The 20374-nt window shown below is 56.6% G+C and overlaps 1 protein-coding gene and 1 pseudogene across 1 annotated transcript; one reads left to right on the top strand and one right to left on the bottom strand.

Moving 5' to 3' along the window:
• The first annotated feature begins 564 nt into the window (after positions 1-564).
• On the top strand, positions 565-20224 carry HSPA12B (heat shock protein family A (Hsp70) member 12B). The gene is made up of 13 exons (XM_086701784.1): positions 565-731; positions 5850-5909; positions 7715-7812; positions 8780-8904; positions 12410-12596; positions 12943-13047; positions 13347-13463; positions 15390-15564; positions 16470-16556; positions 16996-17100; positions 17179-17437; positions 17903-18006; positions 18625-20224. The coding sequence occupies exons 2-13, from the start codon at positions 5867-5869 to the stop codon at positions 19260-19262; spliced, it is 2043 nt and encodes a 680-aa protein (XP_086557910.1). The 5' UTR covers positions 565-731; positions 5850-5866; the 3' UTR covers positions 19263-20224.
• Positions 10958-11840, bottom strand: LOC112869002 (ubiquitin-like FUBI-ribosomal protein eS30 fusion protein pseudogene; annotated as a pseudogene).
• Positions 20225-20374: the final 150 nt, after the last annotated feature.

Raw genomic sequence — 20374 nt, 5'->3', positions numbered from 1 at the left:
TGCTCTTCGCAGAGACAGGGTGAGTTCCCAGTAATCCCTTTGCCAGCAATGAGAACCCTTCCTCAACACCCCAGGCCTCAAGGACAGAGCTGGGCCCCAGGCTGGGGCCCGAGGGGCTGACCTCACCTTCGATTCAGCCTTTTCTCTCTGACCCTTGGAGACCTGGCTAGGGATGGGAGGCGGGTAGAAAGTGGGATGGACTGGGGACTGTAAGGAGTCTGGGCCAGGGCCCTCCCTCACCAGCAGCGAGGCTCTGGAGTTGGGCTGGCCTAAACTGAGCCCCTGAGGTGGGCCTGTAGGGGCGAGGAGGGGGAGCCCCTCGGCCGCAGGAGGACAAGGAGGCGTCTGGAATTCCTCTTCCCTCCCTCCACCTCCCCTTCTCACACTTCGCCCCCTCCCACCCCCCAGGCTGCCGGCGGGGCGGAGGCGGGGAGGCGCAGCGACGGGGCGCAGGAGGGGCGCTAGGAGGGGCTGGGACGCGGGGCCGGGCTGGGCCCCTCCGAGAGGCCCGCGCAGCCAGGCCCCGCCCCGGCCTCGCACATCTGGGCCGGGAGCGCGCGACCATCCGGCCTGGGGGAGGGGGCCGCGGGCGGGGTGGGCGGCGCGGGGCGAGCCTGAGGCGCGGGCTGGGCGCACGTCGAGGGCTGTGGCTGCCGCGGCGGGTACGACCAGGGGCTGCGGACCCGGGATCGAGGCGGCCGAACCCAGGTCGAGCTGTCGGGAGGGTGGAGGTGAGTTCTGGGCGGGGGTCTCCCAGAGAGGAGAAAGGCGGCGAGCTGTGCGGTCCTGTCTGTCCCGGGCTGTAGGCTGAGAACCGACACCCCCCCCCCAAAAAAAACTTCCTAACCCTGGGGGGGGGGGGCGGGCTGGGGACAGATCCTGCAAGGCATTCTCTCCACTGGGGCTGCGGGTTCAGAAAAGCAGTTGGAGCGGCGACCTTGTATTCACATCCAGGCTCCGGGACCCCACACACGCACTACGGAGTGTGGGGGGCTGGGGAGACCCCTGTGCCGCGGTGGGGGTGGGGCTGGGGGACTGGAGTGGGGCTGGGGTCTGCTCCGGTAAGCCAGTTTGTGGAGAACACAATGCCTAGGTCAGACGTGGAGACCTGGGGGTTGAGTGTGTGTGTGTGTGTGTGTGTGTGTGTGTGTGTGTGTGTGTGTTTGGGGGAGGGAGGTCACCTGGTGGGAGAGGAGGGTCTTAGGGCCTATGGTCTGGGAAGCTCGAGAGTGGCAGTGACCAGGATGCCACAGTTCCAGACTGTGATGGCCTCCTGACCAGGGACCTCTGGATTCTCTCCACAGGCCAGCTGGGGGGCGGAGGGCCCAGGGGGGGAGGGGCGGGAGCAGGTGGGGGGGGGTCTGGGCTCCCTATAGGGGCAATGGAGCCAGTCTGTAAAGCAGGCTTGTGTTGTGGGGAGAGAGACTGGGAGGGAGGGAGCTCTAAAATATGGCCTCCATGTGAGAGCAAGTGCAGCTTTAGAGCCCCAGAAGGTAAGGGAGGTGATGGGGGCCTGGTGGGCAGAGGATGGGAGGGGCTTTAAGCCTTGGGCTCTGTGGAACAGAGGTTGTTTGTGAACTGGAAGCCCCCATGGTGAGGACCCAAAGGGGGTGGGGCAGGATGTATGGAAAGAAAAGTTGAGGACAGGGAGGGGCCATGGGAGACCATTTATGGCACCCCCTGCCTCAGCACTGGAGGAGGCAACCTCCCTACCCCACAGCCTCCTACTGGTCCCTCTCCCAGAGGGCTCCTCTCTAGAGACAGACTGGAGCAGCTCTTTGGGTGCCATTTCTGATCTGTCCCTTGGCCCTGGTTGGCCCAACCTGTGGCTTGGGAGAAATGCCTGTGGCCTCTCTGCCTGCTGACAGAATCCCATCCCATTAAAGGGCTGGCAGGATGTTGAGCAGAAAACAGTGGATGGGAAAGGCAGGGTCCAGGCAGTCCCTGCCTGCAGGGGATGGAGGGGAACTGTAAAGATCAGGGTGGGCTCTTTGTCCTCATAGGCAGAGGACAGGTATGTGTGGAGCCCTGAAATCCAGCAACACCACACACCCTGAGTACACTTTGGGGGCATAAGTACCCAGCCTTAATGTCCCCTCCCCAGGAAGAGATCTCTGGAAAATTCTCTCCATCAGGCCAGTTCTAGGCTTTTGTGAGTCCAGGAAGCACTCTGGAATGGGAGTCTCCCGTTTCGAGTCTCTACTCAGCCACACCCTGTCATGGTCCCCAGTGACTGATAGGTCATACCTATTGGGTAGAAGTCAGGGCCAGGGGTCAGTGTGAAGCTGAAGATTAGAGATCAATATGAATCCAAGGGCTAGGGGTCACTCCATGGGAAGGTTAAGCGTCTGTCTGTGGGTAGGGTAGGGGTCAAGCTGGGGCCAGAGTTTAGCCTGTGCTTGTAGCCAGGAAATGACATTACTTTCTGTGTAAATCAAACTGCCCCACCCAGTTATGTTCAAACCCATAAGCGTCCCCAGTCTGAAATTAGTCGGCCCCTGCGGTGAGGATCTACTTTGCCCCCTTTCCAGCTGTGGATTCTGTCCCAGTCGTAGCTTGAGAAACCAATACTGTCCTTAAGTGTTTCTGGGTGCATATGCATGATGGGGGATGTCCCAAAGACATATGGGGCCACCAGCCCCTTCTACCTCCAACTCTCAAGGAATTGGCAGATCCCCCTTCTTTAATACAGATTGATTCAGGTCCTCCCCCCCATCAAAGAACTCAGAATGATTAGAATAAAAGTCTCAATAAGACCAAAAACTTCTAACAAGAGAAAATTCAGAATCCACATCATGAAGGATAAGAATAACTGCTCACATATGGGGCTCCTGGGTGGCTGTCTGTTGAGCATCCGACTTTGGCTCAGGTCATGATCTCACTGTTTGTGAGTTCAAGCCCCACATCAGAATCTGTGCTGACAGCTCAGTCTGGAGTCTGCTTCAGATTCTGTGTCTCCCTCTCTCTCTGCCCATCCCCCGCTCTCTCTCTCAAAAATAAATAAACATTAAAAAAAGAAGAAGAACTGCTCACATCTGTCCAAGTTCCTGCCCTTATCAACCACCTTCCTTATCTGGACTTGTAGGTCTTAACAAGCCCCCTGCATACCCCATTTTACAGGAAAGACACTGAAGCACAGAGAGGCGACATGATGCACTCTGGCCAGGTGCAATCGTAAACCCTTGCCGTCCCTGAGACCCCAGTGTAGGCACGATCCGTGTCCACATGCTCAGAGACAGGAGATAACTGGACCAGCTTCAGATAGGTGGGAGGACTGTAGGCACACAGTTTGGACATGGAATCCAGCTTAGAGGGATGATTCCTGAGTCCTTTTCCTGGTAGCTCTAGATTGATTCTCCTCTAAATACAATAGAGCCTTCATCCAGAAAATCCATTCATTCATTCAACCACTTAGCACAGAGCCTGATGCAAACAAATGCTCAATAAGGTTTTTTTGCTCAAGAATCGAAACAATGCACAGACAGGGCTGTCAGCTTCCCCCTTGTGGCCTCAATCCACAGGGTGTGCTGTGGTCAATACCGTCAACTCTCTCAGAGGGAGAAAAACCCAATCTATGGTGTTTGCCAATTTCCTTGGTGTAAATACTTGTACCATGGCTAATTTCAAGTTAACCCATGTGTTGTCCGTGAATGCAGAGTTGGAGAGAGATGCAGAATCAGCTCTCATGGCTGGGGAGGCTCACCTCCAGCACACCACTCCCTCTCCCTGCACTCAGCCCCTGTCCTGGCTCTCAAGGCCCACACCCATGCGCACTATTTGCCTTCCTGTTTCTTAGCATCACTCTGCTGTTCTGAGTGCCCCAAAGCCGCCCCTGTCTTTCCCGTGATGCTCACTCCTGGGCATCCAATTGTGCGCCTCTGCTGACAACAGGATTGCATGTATCTGGAAATGTCTATGGTGCTGGCCATGCAGGAGTATCCTGGACATGTCTGAGTGTCCGTCCACAATGGGGCTGGGCTGTGTAAACTGTGTGTGAGCAAGGGTGCGTGCTGTGCATATGTGTGCATGCGTGTGATGGTGCCCAGCTCTGCACTCACCTGCATTCTGTTAGCAAAACTTCCTGATCAGGCCATTGGCTACAGAGAGGGAGGGGGCTCTGAGCAGCCTCACCTTTGTTTAGGGGGGCTGCCAGGCCCACAGCTGAGGACTTTAGCACAGATTATCTGAAGATCGGCCCAGGAACACGTTAAGCAGCACTTCTCAAACTTTCATGTGCACAGATGTGCACCACCTGAGTCCCCACCAGGCTGTTCTGACTCAACAGGTCTTGAGCGGGGCCTGAGGTTGTGCATTTCTAACAGCTCCCAGGGGGCTCCGGTGCTGCTGCCTCTAGCCTGGCCCCCAGACACAAACTCAGGTTGCTCCCATCTTAGAAAAGAAAATGAAAGCACATCTTCCCGTCCTCAGGCTTTCTGTTCCTCCAGCTACTGCCCTCACGCCAGCCCCTGACCTCAGCCATGCTTCTTGGAAGTGCTCACTGCATTCTCTTACCCTCTGCTCGCTCCTTGCCCGGGCTCACTTGACTTCTACCCCATCTCTTTCATTCTGCCAAAATGATGGCCTTGGGCCATTAGAACAGGTGTTGCAAGGCTCCTCTAATAACCTCTAAAGGCATCTAGCTTCGCGTACTTCTCTTAGATCTGAGATCTTCATGGGACCATAGCAAGCATCCAGTCTTCTCCAGCAGCACACCTTCCTCCAGCCAGCCTTTCCGTGCTGGTTCTCCCTACTCTTCCCCCACTACTCCCTGCCAGGCCTCCCTTGACATGACTCCCAAATGTGCATCTCCCCCTCAGCTTTCTCTCTGACCTCTGCATCATACACCATCTGGCTCCTTGGTCTGTTCTCTGGGAAGTTTCAATACTGCACCCAGAACTCTGCCCCTTTCCCCTGCCAGCCTGCCCTTCTCCGGTATTCCCCATCTCACTGTCCATCCCCTAGCTCGAGTCGGACAATGTCACCCTTGACATCTTCGTCCTAATCCCCAATATCCAATCCAGCCATCTTCTATCAGCCCTGTTGGTCTCTGTAACTTCAGAACTCGACTTCTGTCTCAAGACACATAGCTACCACCATCATCTGTCGCCTGGTGCCCCCATAGGGCTTCTGCTTCCAAACTGCCTGCTGCAATCTGCTCTCTCCATACAGCCAAGGGACTTTTTAAAATGCAGATTTAGTCATGCCCCCAATTCTGCTCAGCTACTTCAAACCTTTCAAGATTTGCTGTTCCCCGTCATATAAAACCAAATCTAAAATAGGGTCCTGGAGGGTCTGCCTAGAGGATCAGCCCAGCCCGGCCCAGCCTCTCTCTCTAGCCTTACCAAGCCTTTCTGCTTGGTTTGTATCCAGCTGTGACCTTGACAGCATCATTTGTAATCTCAAATTCACTTCAGTGATTATCCTACTGTAATCAGTTTCCCCACCAGGCTGTAGGCCTCCAGGGCGGGAACAGTGTCTCTCTGGGTCGCTAATGTCTGCTAACACCTGGCACAGAGTGGGCACTCGAAAACATTTAGGAGCATCCTGATTCCAACAAAGCAAATGTTAAGACATTTTGGAGACAAGCTGGCACTGTGGGACTGAACGTTAGCCGAGCCTGAGGAATTGCTGTTAATATTGTCACACATGATGAGGATGTTGCAACGACGTTTGTGGAGTCTTTATCTGTTGGAGCGACGTATTGAAGAATTTATAGGTGAAACAACGTGATGTCTGGGATTCGCTTCAAAGGACTCTAGCCAAAAGTAAATAACTAAAATAAATAAGCTTTCAATAAGGGAACAAAGGAACAAATAAATGCCATTCTGTTTGTCTGTTCCTGTTGACAGTCACAGGGCCTGCAGAGATGCTGGCTGTCCCAGAGATGGGCCTGCAAGGGCTGTACATTGGTAAGACTCTCCTCCCTCCCCCAGCCTGTGCCCTGACCCACCACCCCTCTCATCCTGACACTGAGACCCACCTCCAGCCTGCACATGGGCAACTCTCCCAGACGAGGTTCTTGAGACAGTGTGTTTGTGCAGGAAGGGTTGGTGCTTACAGGACTGTGTGTGTGAGTGTGTGTCTATGAGTATGTGCACAGCGGGTCTGTGTGCACAGGACTGAATGAGTTTGCATGTCTTGGGCAGGGTCTGTGTACACGGGACCTGGTATGAGTGTGAGTGTGTATGTCTGTGTGTGTCTGTGTCTGTCTGCCTGAGGGAAGTCTGTGTGCAAGGCCTTGTATGAGAGTGTATATATTGGCAGGTGGTCTGCATGCACAGAATTCTGTGCGTGTACACCTTCATCTGCCTCTGGCCTGGTCTGGGAGCAGGCTCTGGGCTCTCTGCAGGGGTGGGAGGCCAGAAGTCAGGAGGGCCACTCCTCAGGAAGTCCATTAACAAAGACCTGGTGGGCTGGGCCTTCCTTCCTGCCTCCCTTCCCAGGCCCAAGCCACAGCAACTTGGCCCCTCAAGCTGGAGCTGGTGGCAGGGCCCAGGCCCGTACTGGCCGCTTAGAAAAAGGAGCCCTGGGACACTGACCACCATAACCCTGCCCCTCCAGCACCTCAAGACAGACTCTGGCCCTGTCCAGGCACTTCCTAGAATCCCCCTCATGTACATGTTCCCAGGGTATCCCCAGGCCAGCAAGAGCTGGGACCTATCAGGGCACACAGCAGGGTAGCTACTGAAGGAATACAGGACCTGGCCTAAAGCAAGCCAGACCAGTTGACGTGTCCACGGGTCTTCATGCAAGACCCCATCAGCCTCCTGGACCAGCCTCCCTGTCCCCACACATGAATCTCAGGGCAGCCCAGCACTGCTGGTAGGGGCCTTAGCAACGCCCAGTGGGGTGGTGATGAGCCACCAGCCCACACCTAGGGGATTTCCAGCCAGGCAGGCCCCTAAACTGCCTGATCCTCCAAGCCAGGCTTTGGGCTGCCTTCTGGAGCTGCTGTTTCCTCCCAGCGAAGGTCCAGCTCAGTGCTGGGCCTGAGAGAGGGTTTCAGTGGGACCTCCTGCCCCCAGATGCTGGCTCCAGGTTTCCGTGTGTTGTAGGGAAGGGAGGCTCAAAATCCAACTTCCTAGTGTTGTGGACTTGCCTCAGCTCAGAGCTGGGCTGGGGGAAGCACCATTCCCCTTCTTGATCCTCACCACACAGCCAGCTGGGCCTATCCTTGGCCCTTGGTAGAGGGAGGGGGAGAGGGAGGGTGATTCCCTGGGGTCCTGATTAGAACCATGTGGCCAGACTAGTGGGGAGGGGAGCAGCCCCTCCTGCTGCTCAGTTCCGTCTGCAGTTCCCCACCTCTTCTGGATTCTCTGCCCTCCACCCTCACCCTGCCCCAGGAGCCCACTCACCCATCTCTCCTGCTCTTCTGTCTCTAGACTCAGTCTCCCCCAGTCCCCATAATTCTTCTCTATCTCTCCCCTCGCCTGCTGTGCCCCTGCTGTGTCTTAGGGATGCTGGGGGAGACAAGGAGTCCTCAGGTGAGGCATGGGTCACCCTCCAGGGATGGGTCACCTCAAATCGATAACAGGCCCTCAGTCCTCCCCTGCCTGCCTCAGTCTTGTCCTTCCTTCCCTCCCCAACTATTTCCCCTTCCACGGCAGGGTGCCCCTTGCCTCAGCCCAGCAAGGACTGATGGAGAACCTCCCAGTGCCCAGTCACCGGCTCCTAACCTGATGGTGTGCCAGAGTAACTTACCCTCTCTTTGCAGGCTCTAGCCCCGAGCGGTCCCCCGTGCCCAGCCCGCCCGGCTCCCCAAGGACCCAGGAAAGCTGTGGAATTGCCCCCCTCACACCCTCGCAGTCTCCAGTAAGCCCGGGAACAGGGATCCTGGTGGTGGGTGGCCTGGGTGGTATGGAGGCAGGTCACACTCCAGAAAGCAAGGCCTGGTGTCTAGCAGAGCCCTAGCAGGACCTGGGTTGGGCTGGGGGTGCTGCCTGGATCTTGCCCTTGCATTCTCCAGTCATGTGCCCCCCCCCCCAGAAGAGTTAGCCTTAGGTGACCTTGGACTGTAGGGGTAACAGTCTACTAAGGTGAGCCCAATGTAACTAACACCCAGACAGCACCACTCTGGGGTGACACCCATAGACCATAGCCTGCCTAGGGCAAGGAGACTTCTGACATGTAGTGGTATATCTGGGGAAGAGAAGACACATATTGCTAAGCGTTAGTTTGGAAACTACTAGCTTGAAGTATCCAGGATATAACCTTCTCCCAAACTCCCTGGGTCACCCCACCCAGGATGGCCTCACCTAGTGATGCAGCCTGGAGACCCCCTTGTTCTTAGGGAGCCCAGGCCTGGCCTGGGAGAAGGCAGAACCACTCTGGGCACATGCACAGGCCTTTCTTCTCTGCCACAAAACTGACAGAATCTGGTCGTGTCACTGTGGACACAAAGATCTAGGGGGTCAAATATACACAGGTCTGTGTGTTACCGAAGCTGCCCAGAAGAGCGAGATTGCTCTCAGCTGGGCCGGGGCTGTGCGGTGCTGTGAGATGGGGGTGGGGCTCAGGCCAGCCAGGCAGAAGGTGGACAGAGAACCGAAAGAGGAAAGCAAGAGCTTACACCACAAGCTGCAGAGGGTGACCTGAGACCTTGGGCCTCTGAGCAGTTGCAGTTCCAGGGCTTAGCCTGGAGGCTTTGAGGGGAAGGGATTTGGGGCAGGTGGCTAGAGCCGGGGCCAGTCTGGACCACAGCCGAGGGAGAGGAGGGGCTTCAGCAGGCAGTCAGTCGGGCCCTTGGGCTGCTGCCTGACTCTGGATCTTGTCCTCACAGAAGCCGGAGGCCCGAGCCCCGCAACATGCTCCCTTCTCTGTGGTGGTGGCCATTGACTTTGGCACCACCTCCAGTGGCTATGCCTTCAGCTTTGCCAGTGATCCTGAAGCCATCCACATGATGAGGTGAGGGTGGCTGAGCTGGGAGATTGGGGCGGGGGGTCCTCACTCCCTGGGATGGACCTGGTCTCAGAAAGACTGTCACTGAAGAGACATGGGGTCTCTCCAGAGCTCCCTCCATCCCTAGCTTGGGGCTTCCTGTGGGGGCAGAAAGTTAGAGGATGGGTCCTAGGCCTGGGCCCCATCCTCAATTAGAGAAACACCCAGTAGAAATATTGGGTTTCAGTTTTTTTTTAAGTTTATTTATTTATTTTGAGAGAGAGGAGTGCAAGCAAGGGAGGGAGAGAGAGAGAGGAAGACAGAATCCCATGCAGGCTCCATGCTGTCAGCACAGAGCCCAGCATGAGTCTCAACCTATGAACCGTGAGATCATGACCTGAGCCGAAATCAAGAATCTGATGTTTAACCAACTGAGCCACCCAGGAGCCCCTGGGCTTCGTTTTTAATTTTAAAAAATGTTACATTTAAATACACAAATGCCTTTCTGGGCTTGTACACAAATGCACACAGGCATATATGCACATATATGTGTCTGTAAAATAAAAGTGGGAGGGGTGTCTGGTGGCTCAGTCGGTTAAGCATCCAACTTTGGCTCAGGTCATGATCTCGTGGTCCACAAGTTCGAGCTCGAGGTTGGGCTCTGTGCTGACAGCTCAGAGCCTGGAGCCTGCTTCCGGTTCTGTGTCTCCCTCTCTCTCTGCCCCTCCGCCACTCACACTCTGTCTCTCTTTCAAAAATAAATAAACACTAAAGAAAGAATTTAAAATAAAAATGGGATATCATACAACTTGCCTTACTTTAAGCTTTCAACATTATTTTGTAGATGTTTTGTGTCAACACATAAAGCCACAATTTCTTTCTTCTTTTTTTTTTTTTTTTTTCAAATCCACCTGCTTTATTTTTTCTTAAAAAAGGAAAAAGAAAAATGAACCAGCCAAACAAAAACAAGGCGCCGCCTGGCTCCCTTGGGCTCTGGGCATGCATCTTGGTTGACAGGCCTGTTCTTATATAGGCTCCTGCTGAAGCCACAATTTCCTTTAACAGCTGCGGAGTACAGACATAATTTGTCCACTTTTCTACTGATAGTTTTAGGAGGTTTCTTGTCCTCTAATTTTTCACTATTACACAAAGTGCTGCAATGAATGTCCTTCCTTGAAAACCTGTGCTGGGATTTCTGCGCAGTAGACTCCTACAGGCAGATTCCTAGGTTCAACACCTCAGGTGAAGGACAGGGACATGAAGGATCAGAGGGCTGAGTTGACAAGTTACACAGCTGTTATGAAAGAGATGTTCAAAAAAAATACATCCTGATATAGTTGAGTTTTGTTTGAACAACACATTTGATACTCCCCTCCAGGCCTCAAGACCCTGATCCTTTATGTCTTAGGGAAGCTGCAGCCAGTAGGTGGAAGGCCCTTCTAGAAGACCCCAAAGCTCCAACCCAGATTGGGATGAGGGAGCAAAGGGGCTTCCCCAGGGCCCAGAAGGGTAGATGGCAGGGTGGATGGAGAAACAAACATAAGGGTTACTTCCCCAAAGATACAAGGAACTTGACCTGCATGAGCATGAACTGCCCTTCCCCTTTCTCTGCTCCACCCACATCCACATTTAGGCCACAATGGCTCTGGGCACTTACAGCCCTCAGGGGGCTGCAGGACATCCCAGCTGTCATGTTTGTCAGTGCACACCGTTGAGACCATGCTGGACCCTATGTTGGGGCAGAGGACACAAGAAAGGACAGTGTCGCAGTCCTGTGGACGAGACAGTCACAGGAAGTAATTGGGGGACATCTTGGCTTCTTCCCAAACCCTCCCCACCCTACCAGTCACCAAGCCCTATCACTTCTACCTCTCTAGTATCTCTGGAACACCCAGCCACTTCTCTCCACAGCCACAACCCCTAAGTTCAGCCCCACCCACTCTCACCTGGATGGTTGCAAAATCCTCGTCTCTGGTTTTCCTTCTCCATTTTTCCTCCCCTCCATCTGTTGCCATGTGGGGACCAGTGACCTTTCTTTTTTCTTTTTCTCTTTTCTTTTCTTTTCTTTTTTCTTTTCTCTTCTCTTCTCTTCTCTTCTCTTCTTTTCTTTTCTTTTCTTTCTTTCTTTTTTGACTCGCTAAGTAGCTTTATTAGAGAAAGCCAGGATTACAAAGGACTTAAGAGTTGGCATTGGGCCCCTTCTTTTGACAATGGTGGGCACAACATTAACAAAGCACCAGTTTTACTGCATCCACTGCTTGGCCTGGCCTGTCTTCTTTTTCTCCTGTTTGGCCACTTTGGGAGTCTGCCCCCTTACTTTCCCAGCATGGCCCAGAGAACCATGGACTTTGCCTCCAAGCATGTGGATGGTTCCCCCAGAGTGGCCAGAGCCTCTACCCCACACAGGCCCTGATAACTTCATCTTCTAGGGGTGTGCCTGTCAAGAGCACGATTTGATCTCCTTGGAGCATGGCCCTCCAACAAGTCCATGTGAGCCTTGATCTGGGCAACTGTCTCCTGGCTAGCCACCTCGAGGGTGTGTAGCTCCTGGGTGTGAACAAAAAGCTACATACCAGCGACTGAATGGTGGTCACTGCTGCTGCTACCACAAAGATCAACCGGTGACTTTTCTAAAAGCAAATGTGGTCATGATTCTTCATTCTTCTACTTAAAGCCCACCAAAAGAATTCAGATGTGGCATTTGATGCTCTTCCCTAGCTGACCTTAACATTCCTGTATTTTCTCCTTCTGCATTTTGAGCCAGCCTGTAGCTGGGTATCCCTGCGCTTTCACGCCTCTCCACATGCTGTGCCTTCTGCCTGGATTCCCAGTTCTCTCCCCTAAAGGCTGCAGGGGACAAGCTTGGCCTAGAGGGTTCAGGACATCAGAGAAGTTAGAGGAAGGGGAGAAACAAGTTGCCAGACCAGTGAACTAGACCAGGAGTTCTGGGTGGAGATCCACATGGTGCCTGCAGATAGGGAGGCTTGGAATCTCATTCAGGTTTGGGGATCCTGCTGGAGGCGCAGTCAACTGGGGTGTAGCTGTTGAAGTGGGTCAGATAGGAATGATCACAGATGCTTTGAAGAAGCTTGGCGGTGGAAGACAGCCTACAGGAGGGCACACCATCTGGCTGGGAGAAAGCCTCTGCTAGAGTCCTCAAGAGATACGTCAGGAGGCCAGACCCAGGCAGGTGGATGATGGCCTGCTGCTGCTTAAGGAGGGAGGCGAAGGCCAATGGTGTACCTCATGGAAGGAAGCAGGAGCTGAGAATGTTGATAGGTCCTGTGGCCCCATGGATAGAAAGGATCCCATGAGTAGCGTTTTATGGAGATTTGAGTGGATGCCAAGCACTGTCTTCATGAGAACTCTAAGAGGTAGGTACTATTATTATCTCCATATTACACGTAGGAGGACTGCTGCTCAGGAAGGCTAGGTGGCCTGCCCAAGGTCACACAGCTGATTCCAGAGCGGGTACCCAACCTCAGGAAGGGAGGGTTTCGCTGACAACACTGACAGTCCTGTGCCCCCACAGGAAATGGGAGGGCGGGGACCCAGGAGTGGCCCACCAGAAGACCCCCACCTGCCTGCTGTTGACCCCGGAGGGCGCCTTTCACAGCTTTGGCTACACTGCCCGCGATTACTACCACGATCTGGACCCTGAGGAGGCGCGGGACTGGCTCTATTTCGAGAAGTTCAAGATGAAGATCCACAGCGCCACTGTAAGGCACATTCTGGCTCGGGACACTCCAGCCAGGGAGGCGGGGACAGGAGGGGAAAGGGCAGGACTCAAGGAGGGTGAGCAAAGGTAAAAGGTGAGGAGAGGCTGAGGGGGCTTGGGAGTCAAAGTGGAGGAGGGGCTAAGGGGTGAGGCCGGGATTAGAGGAGGGCGGGGCTAAAGAGAGGGCTGGGGACAGAACTGGTGTTCTCCTGGATTAGCAGGAGAGCCCAGCTGAGCCCACACTTCGGAGGGGAAGCACCAGGAAATGGCGTGATTTTCAGAGAGAGTTTGTCAGGAAATGGGGGTAGAGCTATGGCCTCCTGCAGAATCGCCTATGTTCCTGCTAGGATCTCACCCTGAAGACCCAGCTGGAGGCCGTAAACGGAAAGAAAATGCCTGCCCTGGAGGTGTTCGCCCATGCCCTACGCTTCTTCAAGGAGCATGCCCTTCAGGTGTGCTGTGGCCCCATCCCTGCCCACCGGGGCAGGGACCCCCGCCAGGTCCATCTTTTCCTGTCAGCCCATCCGTTAGAGGTCAGAGGTCATTTTTGCCAGCCCCTGCCTTCCTATCTGATGGAGCCTGCATGGGCCATACGGGTGTTGGGGGAGGAGGTGTTAGGAATTCTTCCAACTCAGCTGGGAAGTCCTTCCTGAGGCCTGATTAGTCCCTCCAGTTCCCATAGAAGGCTGAAGGCACCTCCCACCCCTGCAACCCAAGCCAGCCTACCTCTCATTGCCCCCTCCTGCTCCAGGAGCTGAGGGAGCAGTGCCCATCGCTGCCAGAGAAGGACACCGTGCGCTGGGTGTTGACGGTGCCTGCCATCTGGAAACAGCCTGCCAAGCAGTTCATGCGTGAGGCTGCCTACCTGGTGAGGATGTGCAAGGCAGACCAGTGGGCATAGCTCTGGAGGGCTCTAGGGACGGCCCCAGACTCTCATTCACCCACCACCCTTGGGACTGGTCACTGTGTACAAAGACCTCTGGCCTTCCCCTGCTGGGCATTTTGGAAGGGTGTCGCCACCAGGAGAGGGTGTGAGCCTACAGGAACAGAGAGCAGAGGGATGAGAGGCATGGCCCAGGCCAGCTTAGCCAGCGTCTTAAGTCGGGTTTCCTAGCAGAGCCCAAGATGGGTCCTATGCATGTGGTGTATTGGAGAAGGGCTCTTGGGAGAAAGAGGAGTGAGGGAAATGGGCCAAGAGAAAGAGCCGAGCAGGAATGTGGTCTCAACTGGAGTCTAGCCTCAGCCCAATCCCACGAAGAGCACTGGAGGGAGAACTGTACCCAGCAGTTGACCACAGGAAGGCAAGGGGGCCCGCTTTTTGTATATCCATATCAGTCTGTTGTTGGTTGCTGGAGGTGAGGGGGAAACCTTTCCAAGTGAGGTGTTTTCCATTCAGCTGAGGGCAGTTCTCTAGAGAAGGGGGCGCAGCTGGGAGCCAGTAGCAGCCAACACACAGTAGCTGGGCAGCCAGCTCCGGTATTTTCAGGGGCTCCACCACCATGCCCCAGCCACTGTAAGCTCTGCAGTAGGGGAGACAGGACTACGAAACTATGAAGGGAGGTGATTTGGGTCAATGCTTCCTGGGCTTCCTACCATAAGAGATGCCCAAAGGTCTGGAGACTGGGGGGACCTGAGTGCACAACTCAGGTTCCCCCACCTCCAGTAAGATGGGGTGGGGAAAGAGGGGAGCACAGCCTCTCAGAGCAAAACTCATTGCTTGGTCCTCCCCCTGGGGCCTTGGGGGACACCCAAGGACCTCCAAAAGGTTTGCCTGTGCACCCCCTGGAAGATACCAGAACCCTCAACCCCCCACGCTCCTGTGGGCCAGGCATGCCCCAGGTGCCAGGTCTGCAGGTGCCTACACTTGTCACTGGAAGGAGCTAACCCTGAGGTGGTGGGCATTCCCCCACCCCACAGAGACCAGGATGAAAGCAAGGCTGTGCCCAGCCAGAATAAACACCCCCCACCCTAGTGCCCCCTGCTGGTTTATCCACTCTGCTTCCTCCCACACTGTTCCTGGCTGCCAGCTCAGGAAGGGCTGGCCCTGGGCAGGAAGTCTCCATACCCACCCGTCCCCAACCCCCACCTGGTCAGAATCCAGGGAACCCCACAAAACCATAAAGTACTTCCCACAGGGATCCCCTGTCCCAATATAGGAAGTAACAGATCCCAAGTGTTTTTCTCCTCACAACTGGCCCCTCCTGGCGCCTGGAATTTCACTGTTGAGAGTCTCTTGATGCCTATATCTGATTCTCTGGGGAACAGAGTTCTCCTGGGACTGGGGAGGCCTGTGGCTATTATCTGACACCAGCCTGGTGAAGGAAAAGGGCTCAGTGAGCCAAAGGTGACCTCCCCCCCCCAATACCACCTCCTCTGATTGGTGGTCTGGCCATTACACCCCATATACACTGTGCTAGAGTCTGGGCTTACAGCCTCAGCCAGTGCTCAGCTGGTCAGCCCTGTACCTGTGAAGGGGACCTTGCTACAGCCTGGGCAGCTTAGAGGGGCACGTCCCAGATGCTCTAGGTTTTCACTGTCTAGGGTCTCTTCCTGCTGGGCAACCCCATGGTATTCTTGGCCATGGCCATGGCCCTCCCCAGCCTGGTCACAGGGTAGCCGTGAGGCAGCTCCAAATTTGTGCAGCTTGGAGGGGCCTGGGAGGCCTAGCATGGGTGAGGTGTGATGGGGAGGAGGTGGGAGCCCCAAAGGCCCTGGTTGCCTGCCCTGAGGTGCCATCTTAGGTATGACACTTGGCCCATGGAGGTCCCTGGCCCCGCCCACCACCTATTCCCAGGCTGGCCTGGTGTCGAGGGAGGATGCAGACCAACTACTCATCGCCCTGGAGCCAGAGGCTGCCTCTGTCTATTGCCGCAAGCTGCGTCTACACCAGCTCGTGGACCTAAGCAGCCGGGCTCCAGGCAGTGGACGCCTGGGTGAGCGCCGCTCCATCGATTCCAGCTTCCGGCAGGGTGAGCTGCACTCAGGGGCACTGACTGGTGGTATTACATTTGCCCTGGGAGGGTCAGAGGGTCACTGAGGCCAGACACTCAGCCATGTCCCACACGAAGAGGACATCCCCCCCTCCCCCAGCCACGTCTCTGGTGGAATTCAGTCTGAGGAAGGAGGTGCAGCCCTGACCTGGGGGAGCCCAATCTGAGGATAGAGATTTCACCTTGTCCTGGGGGAGCACTGTCTGAGCAGGGCAGGACTCCATCCCAGTCCTGAATCTGAGGGTAGGGGGACACAACCTGCCCTGAGGGGAGGTGCTCAGGTGAGAAAGGAAAAAATCAGCCCCTACACTGAGCCAAAGGTGGTCTTCAGTTTTCTCTTAAACAGCCACTGAATCAGCAGCTTCTCCCATCCTGGCACATCAGCTGTCTTCTTCCTCCCCCACAACAGCCCTGAGCTGCTGCTACCAAGCTCAAACTCCCGTGCCAGGGCCGTGCACTGAGACAGCTATGGTCAGTCTTAGTCACTCTCCCAGATGCCACCTCCCATGACTAGGAGAAATCCCAAGTCCCAGGCTCCCCTGGACCCCCCAAGTTCCCCCCCACACACACACACACACAGCTCCTCCAAGCTCTCCTAACCCCTCTTTTGCAGTGGCCCCAGCCCACCTACGTTAAGGGAATGTCCTGAGGCCAGAAATACTTCCTTCCCCTCAGCTGTTGGTCACAGCACCTGAGATTACCGCATCGGGTTTTCTGGATCCTTTGAGGTCCAGACCTTTGAGGTCTACTTAGGAGTAGAGCAGGAGTTTCAGAACTGGCTGCTCCAGATGCGCATGGAGGGTGCTGGTGGGAGGATGGGGTCGAGTGTGGTAGCTGAGGCACCTCCTTCTAACCCCACTGTTCTGCTGTCCCTCAACCCCCAGCCCGCGAGCAGCTGCGCCGGTCCCGCCACAGCCGCACGTTCCTGGTGGAGTCCGGCGTCGGAGAGCTGTGGGCAGAGATGCAAGCAGGTGGGGGTGGGGGTGGACGGGTGTTTCTTGAGCCCTGCGGGTCACCATATACTGATTGGGGGCATGGGAACATTTGCGAAGTGGGGTTCAGACCTTAGAAACGCAGACCCTCCTCCTCCATTAGCTGCACCTAACCTGTCAGTCTCATGGTCACCTGCACCCCCGCCCCACTCAGCCGCGCCCCTAACTCCCACTTCTGGAGATTCTCCGCGGATGGAGTTGCAGAGCCCTGGAAACATTTTCCTCCAAAACCTTGAGCCCGTAACCCATTGGCGTAAGGTTCAAGCACCTGAAGTCCCTTACAGCCACCCCACCCCCATCCTCCCCGCAGGCAAGGCTAGCGACTGGGGCAGGGCTGGGGGCTGGGTGAACCTGGAAGGGGCGCAGAGCTGAGGGTGCAAAGCAAGCCAGGAGTGTGTGCTCACGCTCGCCGCCGCAGGAGACCGCTACGTGGTGGCAGACTGCGGGGGAGGCACGGTGGACCTGACCGTGCACCAGCTGGAGCAGCCGCATGGCACGCTAAAGGAACTCTACAAGGCATCTGGTGAGTAGCCAGCCCCGCCAATGCCCCCTGGCGGCTGAGTCTGCGCTGACGCCCCCTTCACTCCCTGCCGGGTCTCAGGTGGCCCCTATGGCGCGGTGGGCGTGGACCTGGCTTTTGAGCAGCTGCTGGGCCGCATCTTTGGAGAAGATTTCATCGCCACCTTCAAAAGGCAACGCCCGGCAGCCTGGGTGGATCTGACCATCGCCTTTGAGGCCCGCAAACGGACGGCAGGCCCACACCGTGCAGGGGCACTCAACATCTCGCTGCCTTTCTCCTTCATTGACTTCTACCGCAAGCAGCGAGGCCACAACGTGGAGACAGCCCTGCGCCGGAGCAGGTGGGCCCGGGGACCAAGGACTCAAGAAGGGTTTGCGGATGCCGGACGCCCCTGCAAGGGAGGATGTGGGCCCCAGAGGACAGTGGGAGGTCTGCCCAATCTGCCCTGTGTACATGTCTTACCAGCTGGGGTCAGGGGAGGGGCCTAAGCACCCCAGCTAGAATCCTCAGGCCCGATCCGTGGCAAGAGAATCTTGAGCCCCCAGGGAAAGGGCCGACATTTTGCGCCTCCCCGCACCCCCACAGCCACACACATCATGCGGGCCAGGGCGCCTTGGCTCCTCTGCCTGGAGGCTCCTCTCCTGGGACTTCATGCCTGGAACTGGAGCAGGCAGACGGCTAAAAAGCTCCTGAGGGAGTGGGGTGGAAGGACACAACATGCAGTCAGTGCCCAGTGCACACGGGCCTGGAGCAGGGGTAGAGCTCCAGACCCCAGCCCATGAGCCTGTGCCCCCTTCACCAACAGCGTGAACTTCGTGAAGTGGTCCTCACAGGGGATGCTCAGGATGACTTGTGAGGCCATGAACGAGCTCTTTCAGCCCACGGTCAGTGGGATCATCCAGCACATAGGTGAGTACCGAAGCTTGGGTCCTCCACTAACCCCCACATTCACACTCGGACGCAGGAATGACCCCTCCTTATTAGTGCCCGGACCCTCCACACATCCAAACACCGGAATGAGACCCAGAATCATCTGGGACAACCGGAGGACACAGTATGGTGGGTATTAAGAGCTAGGAGGGATGATGTGTACAGCCTCTCCAAGTGAAAGACCCTCTGGTGCCTCAGTTTCTCATTCATAAAACGGAGTGATAGCACGGGGTTCCCAAAACTGTTATCATAGGGACTTAAAGAGCTGAAGTACTAGAGATGCGCCCACAGTGGGCAGCAGGCACTGTAAATGCGTATCCTTATCTCTTTGCCCTCCAGGACATGGAGGCGGAGGAAAGGGGGGGTAGAGTGTCAGGGAAGCAGAGCCCGTGAAGGCTGCCTGGAGCACTCGGTGAAAACTCGGTTTTTCTTCCTCAGAACCCGTCTACCGTTTTAGGGTGAGATGGCTAGCTTCTAGTTGCCAGCAGGATGCAGGATGGTGGAGGGGAGGTGCCCGAGGCCTCACCGCGGCGGCCTCAGAGGCTGGTGCTCTTTGTCACCTCCCTTTCCATCCTCTCCTCCCGCCCCCTCCCGCAGAGGCGCTGCTGGCACGGCCCGAGGTGCAGGGCGTGAAGCTGCTGTTCCTGGTGGGCGGCTTTGCCGAGTCGGCTGTGCTGCAGCACGCGGTGCAGGCGGCGCTGGGCGCCCGCGGCCTGCGCGTGGTGGTCCCGCACGACGTGGGCCTCACCATCCTCAAGGGCGCGGTGCTGTTCGGGCAGGCGCCGGGCGTGGTGCGGGTGCGCCGCTCGCCGCTCACCTACGGCGTAGGCGTGCTCAACCGATTCGTGGCTGGGCGCCACCCGCCCGAGAAACTGCTGGTCCGCGACGGCCGTCGCTGGTGCACCGACGTCTTCGAGCGCTTCGTGGCCGCCGAGCAGTCGGTGGCCCTGGGTGAGGAGGTGCGGCGCAGCTATTGCCCGGCGCGCCCGGGCCAGCGGCGCGTGCTCATCAACCTGTACTGCTGCGCCGCCGAGGACGCGCGCTTCATCACAGACCCCGGCGTGCGCAAGTGTGGCGCGCTCAGCCTGGAGCTAGAGCCCTACGACGGTGCGTCCTCCGGCCGCCGCGAGATCCGCGCCGCCATGCAGTTTGGCGACACCGAGATTAAGGTCACCGCCGTCGACGTCAGCACCAATCGCTCCGTGCGCGCCGCCATCGACTTTCTTTCCAACTGAGGGCGTGCGCGAGGACCAGTTCCCCAGTGCCAGGCCCCGCCCTCTTGTGGTCGTGGGGTCGGCTCTAGTGGATGGGCTGCTAGTTCTGAAGTCGCGCCTCTTCCCCCACCCTCTAGTTCTGAAGTCGCGCCTCTTTCCCCACCCTCCCGCCTGGGGAGATGAGGTCGCAGGATGGGTGGGGACAGACTCTGGCTTTGGAATTGGGCCCAGGTCCGCTGACTGGAAGGCTGCAGAGCCCTGCCAAGGGCTGAGGTCAAGGAATCAGAAGAGGTTTGTAAGCCGGTGCGCCCACAGGGAACACGTCACCCCGAAGGCAGAATGCACCAGAAGACCGAGCCCTGGCCTGAACTGGGGGGGGGAGTGGGGGGCGGGGGGGAGGTGTGAAGGCAGCCGGGAGAGGCGGAGCAGGGCCGCTGCAGGAGGGGCAGCAGGAGGAAGGAGGATGTGCAGAGCTTTGGCCTGAAGGGCCGCGTGCGATTGATGGGCTCAGCCTACACAGGGAGCTGGGCAGAGCAGCCCCATGCCACAGAAAAATGGCCGGGGACTGGCACGAGAGTCACAGGAGTATAGGACCTCCCCAGGCGTGGCACCGACCATCCAAGTGTGACTGTTAATTTTAAAACTTTCTCAGCAGGCTAATGAGGAGGATACAGGCTGAAGGCACTTATGAGAGGATGTGGGGGAACATGCGGGGGCCGGGGGCTTCCTTCAGGACAAATGACTCATCTGAGAAGGCCCCTAGGGCAGCCTATGAATGACCCACTTGCACCCTATCCCAGCTACCCAAGCGCAGTGGGACTTGGGGAGCTGCAGGGTGGACAGAAGAAGCACTAAGAGCTGATCTTGGCTCTGCCATCAACTCCATGTGCCATTGGGACATTTCCTGCCCACCCATGACATGCAGCTGACCCACCTGCCTGAGAACCCTAAGGCGACAATAAAGCATTTATGCTTCAGGTGAAGCCAGAGCCTGCTTGTACCTCACAGGAGAGGGCCCCAATGGAGGAGTAGTGGAGGGGGCCTGGGTTCAAAAAAGGGAGAGTGCTTTCAGCTTTGTGCAGAGCTGGGAAATGACCAGAAGGGGGTGCTGCTGTCTCTCTGTCAAATATCCC

The sequence above is a fragment of the Puma concolor genome, chromosome A3 (genome assembly GCF_028749965.1).
Source record: "Puma concolor isolate L17-30 chromosome A3, mPumCon1.1.hap2, whole genome shotgun sequence".
In the NCBI taxonomy this organism is placed as follows: domain Eukaryota; kingdom Metazoa; phylum Chordata; class Mammalia; order Carnivora; family Felidae; genus Puma; species Puma concolor.
Note: the sequence above shows the minus strand (reverse complement) of the source record. Positions and strands in the feature narration are given on the sequence as shown.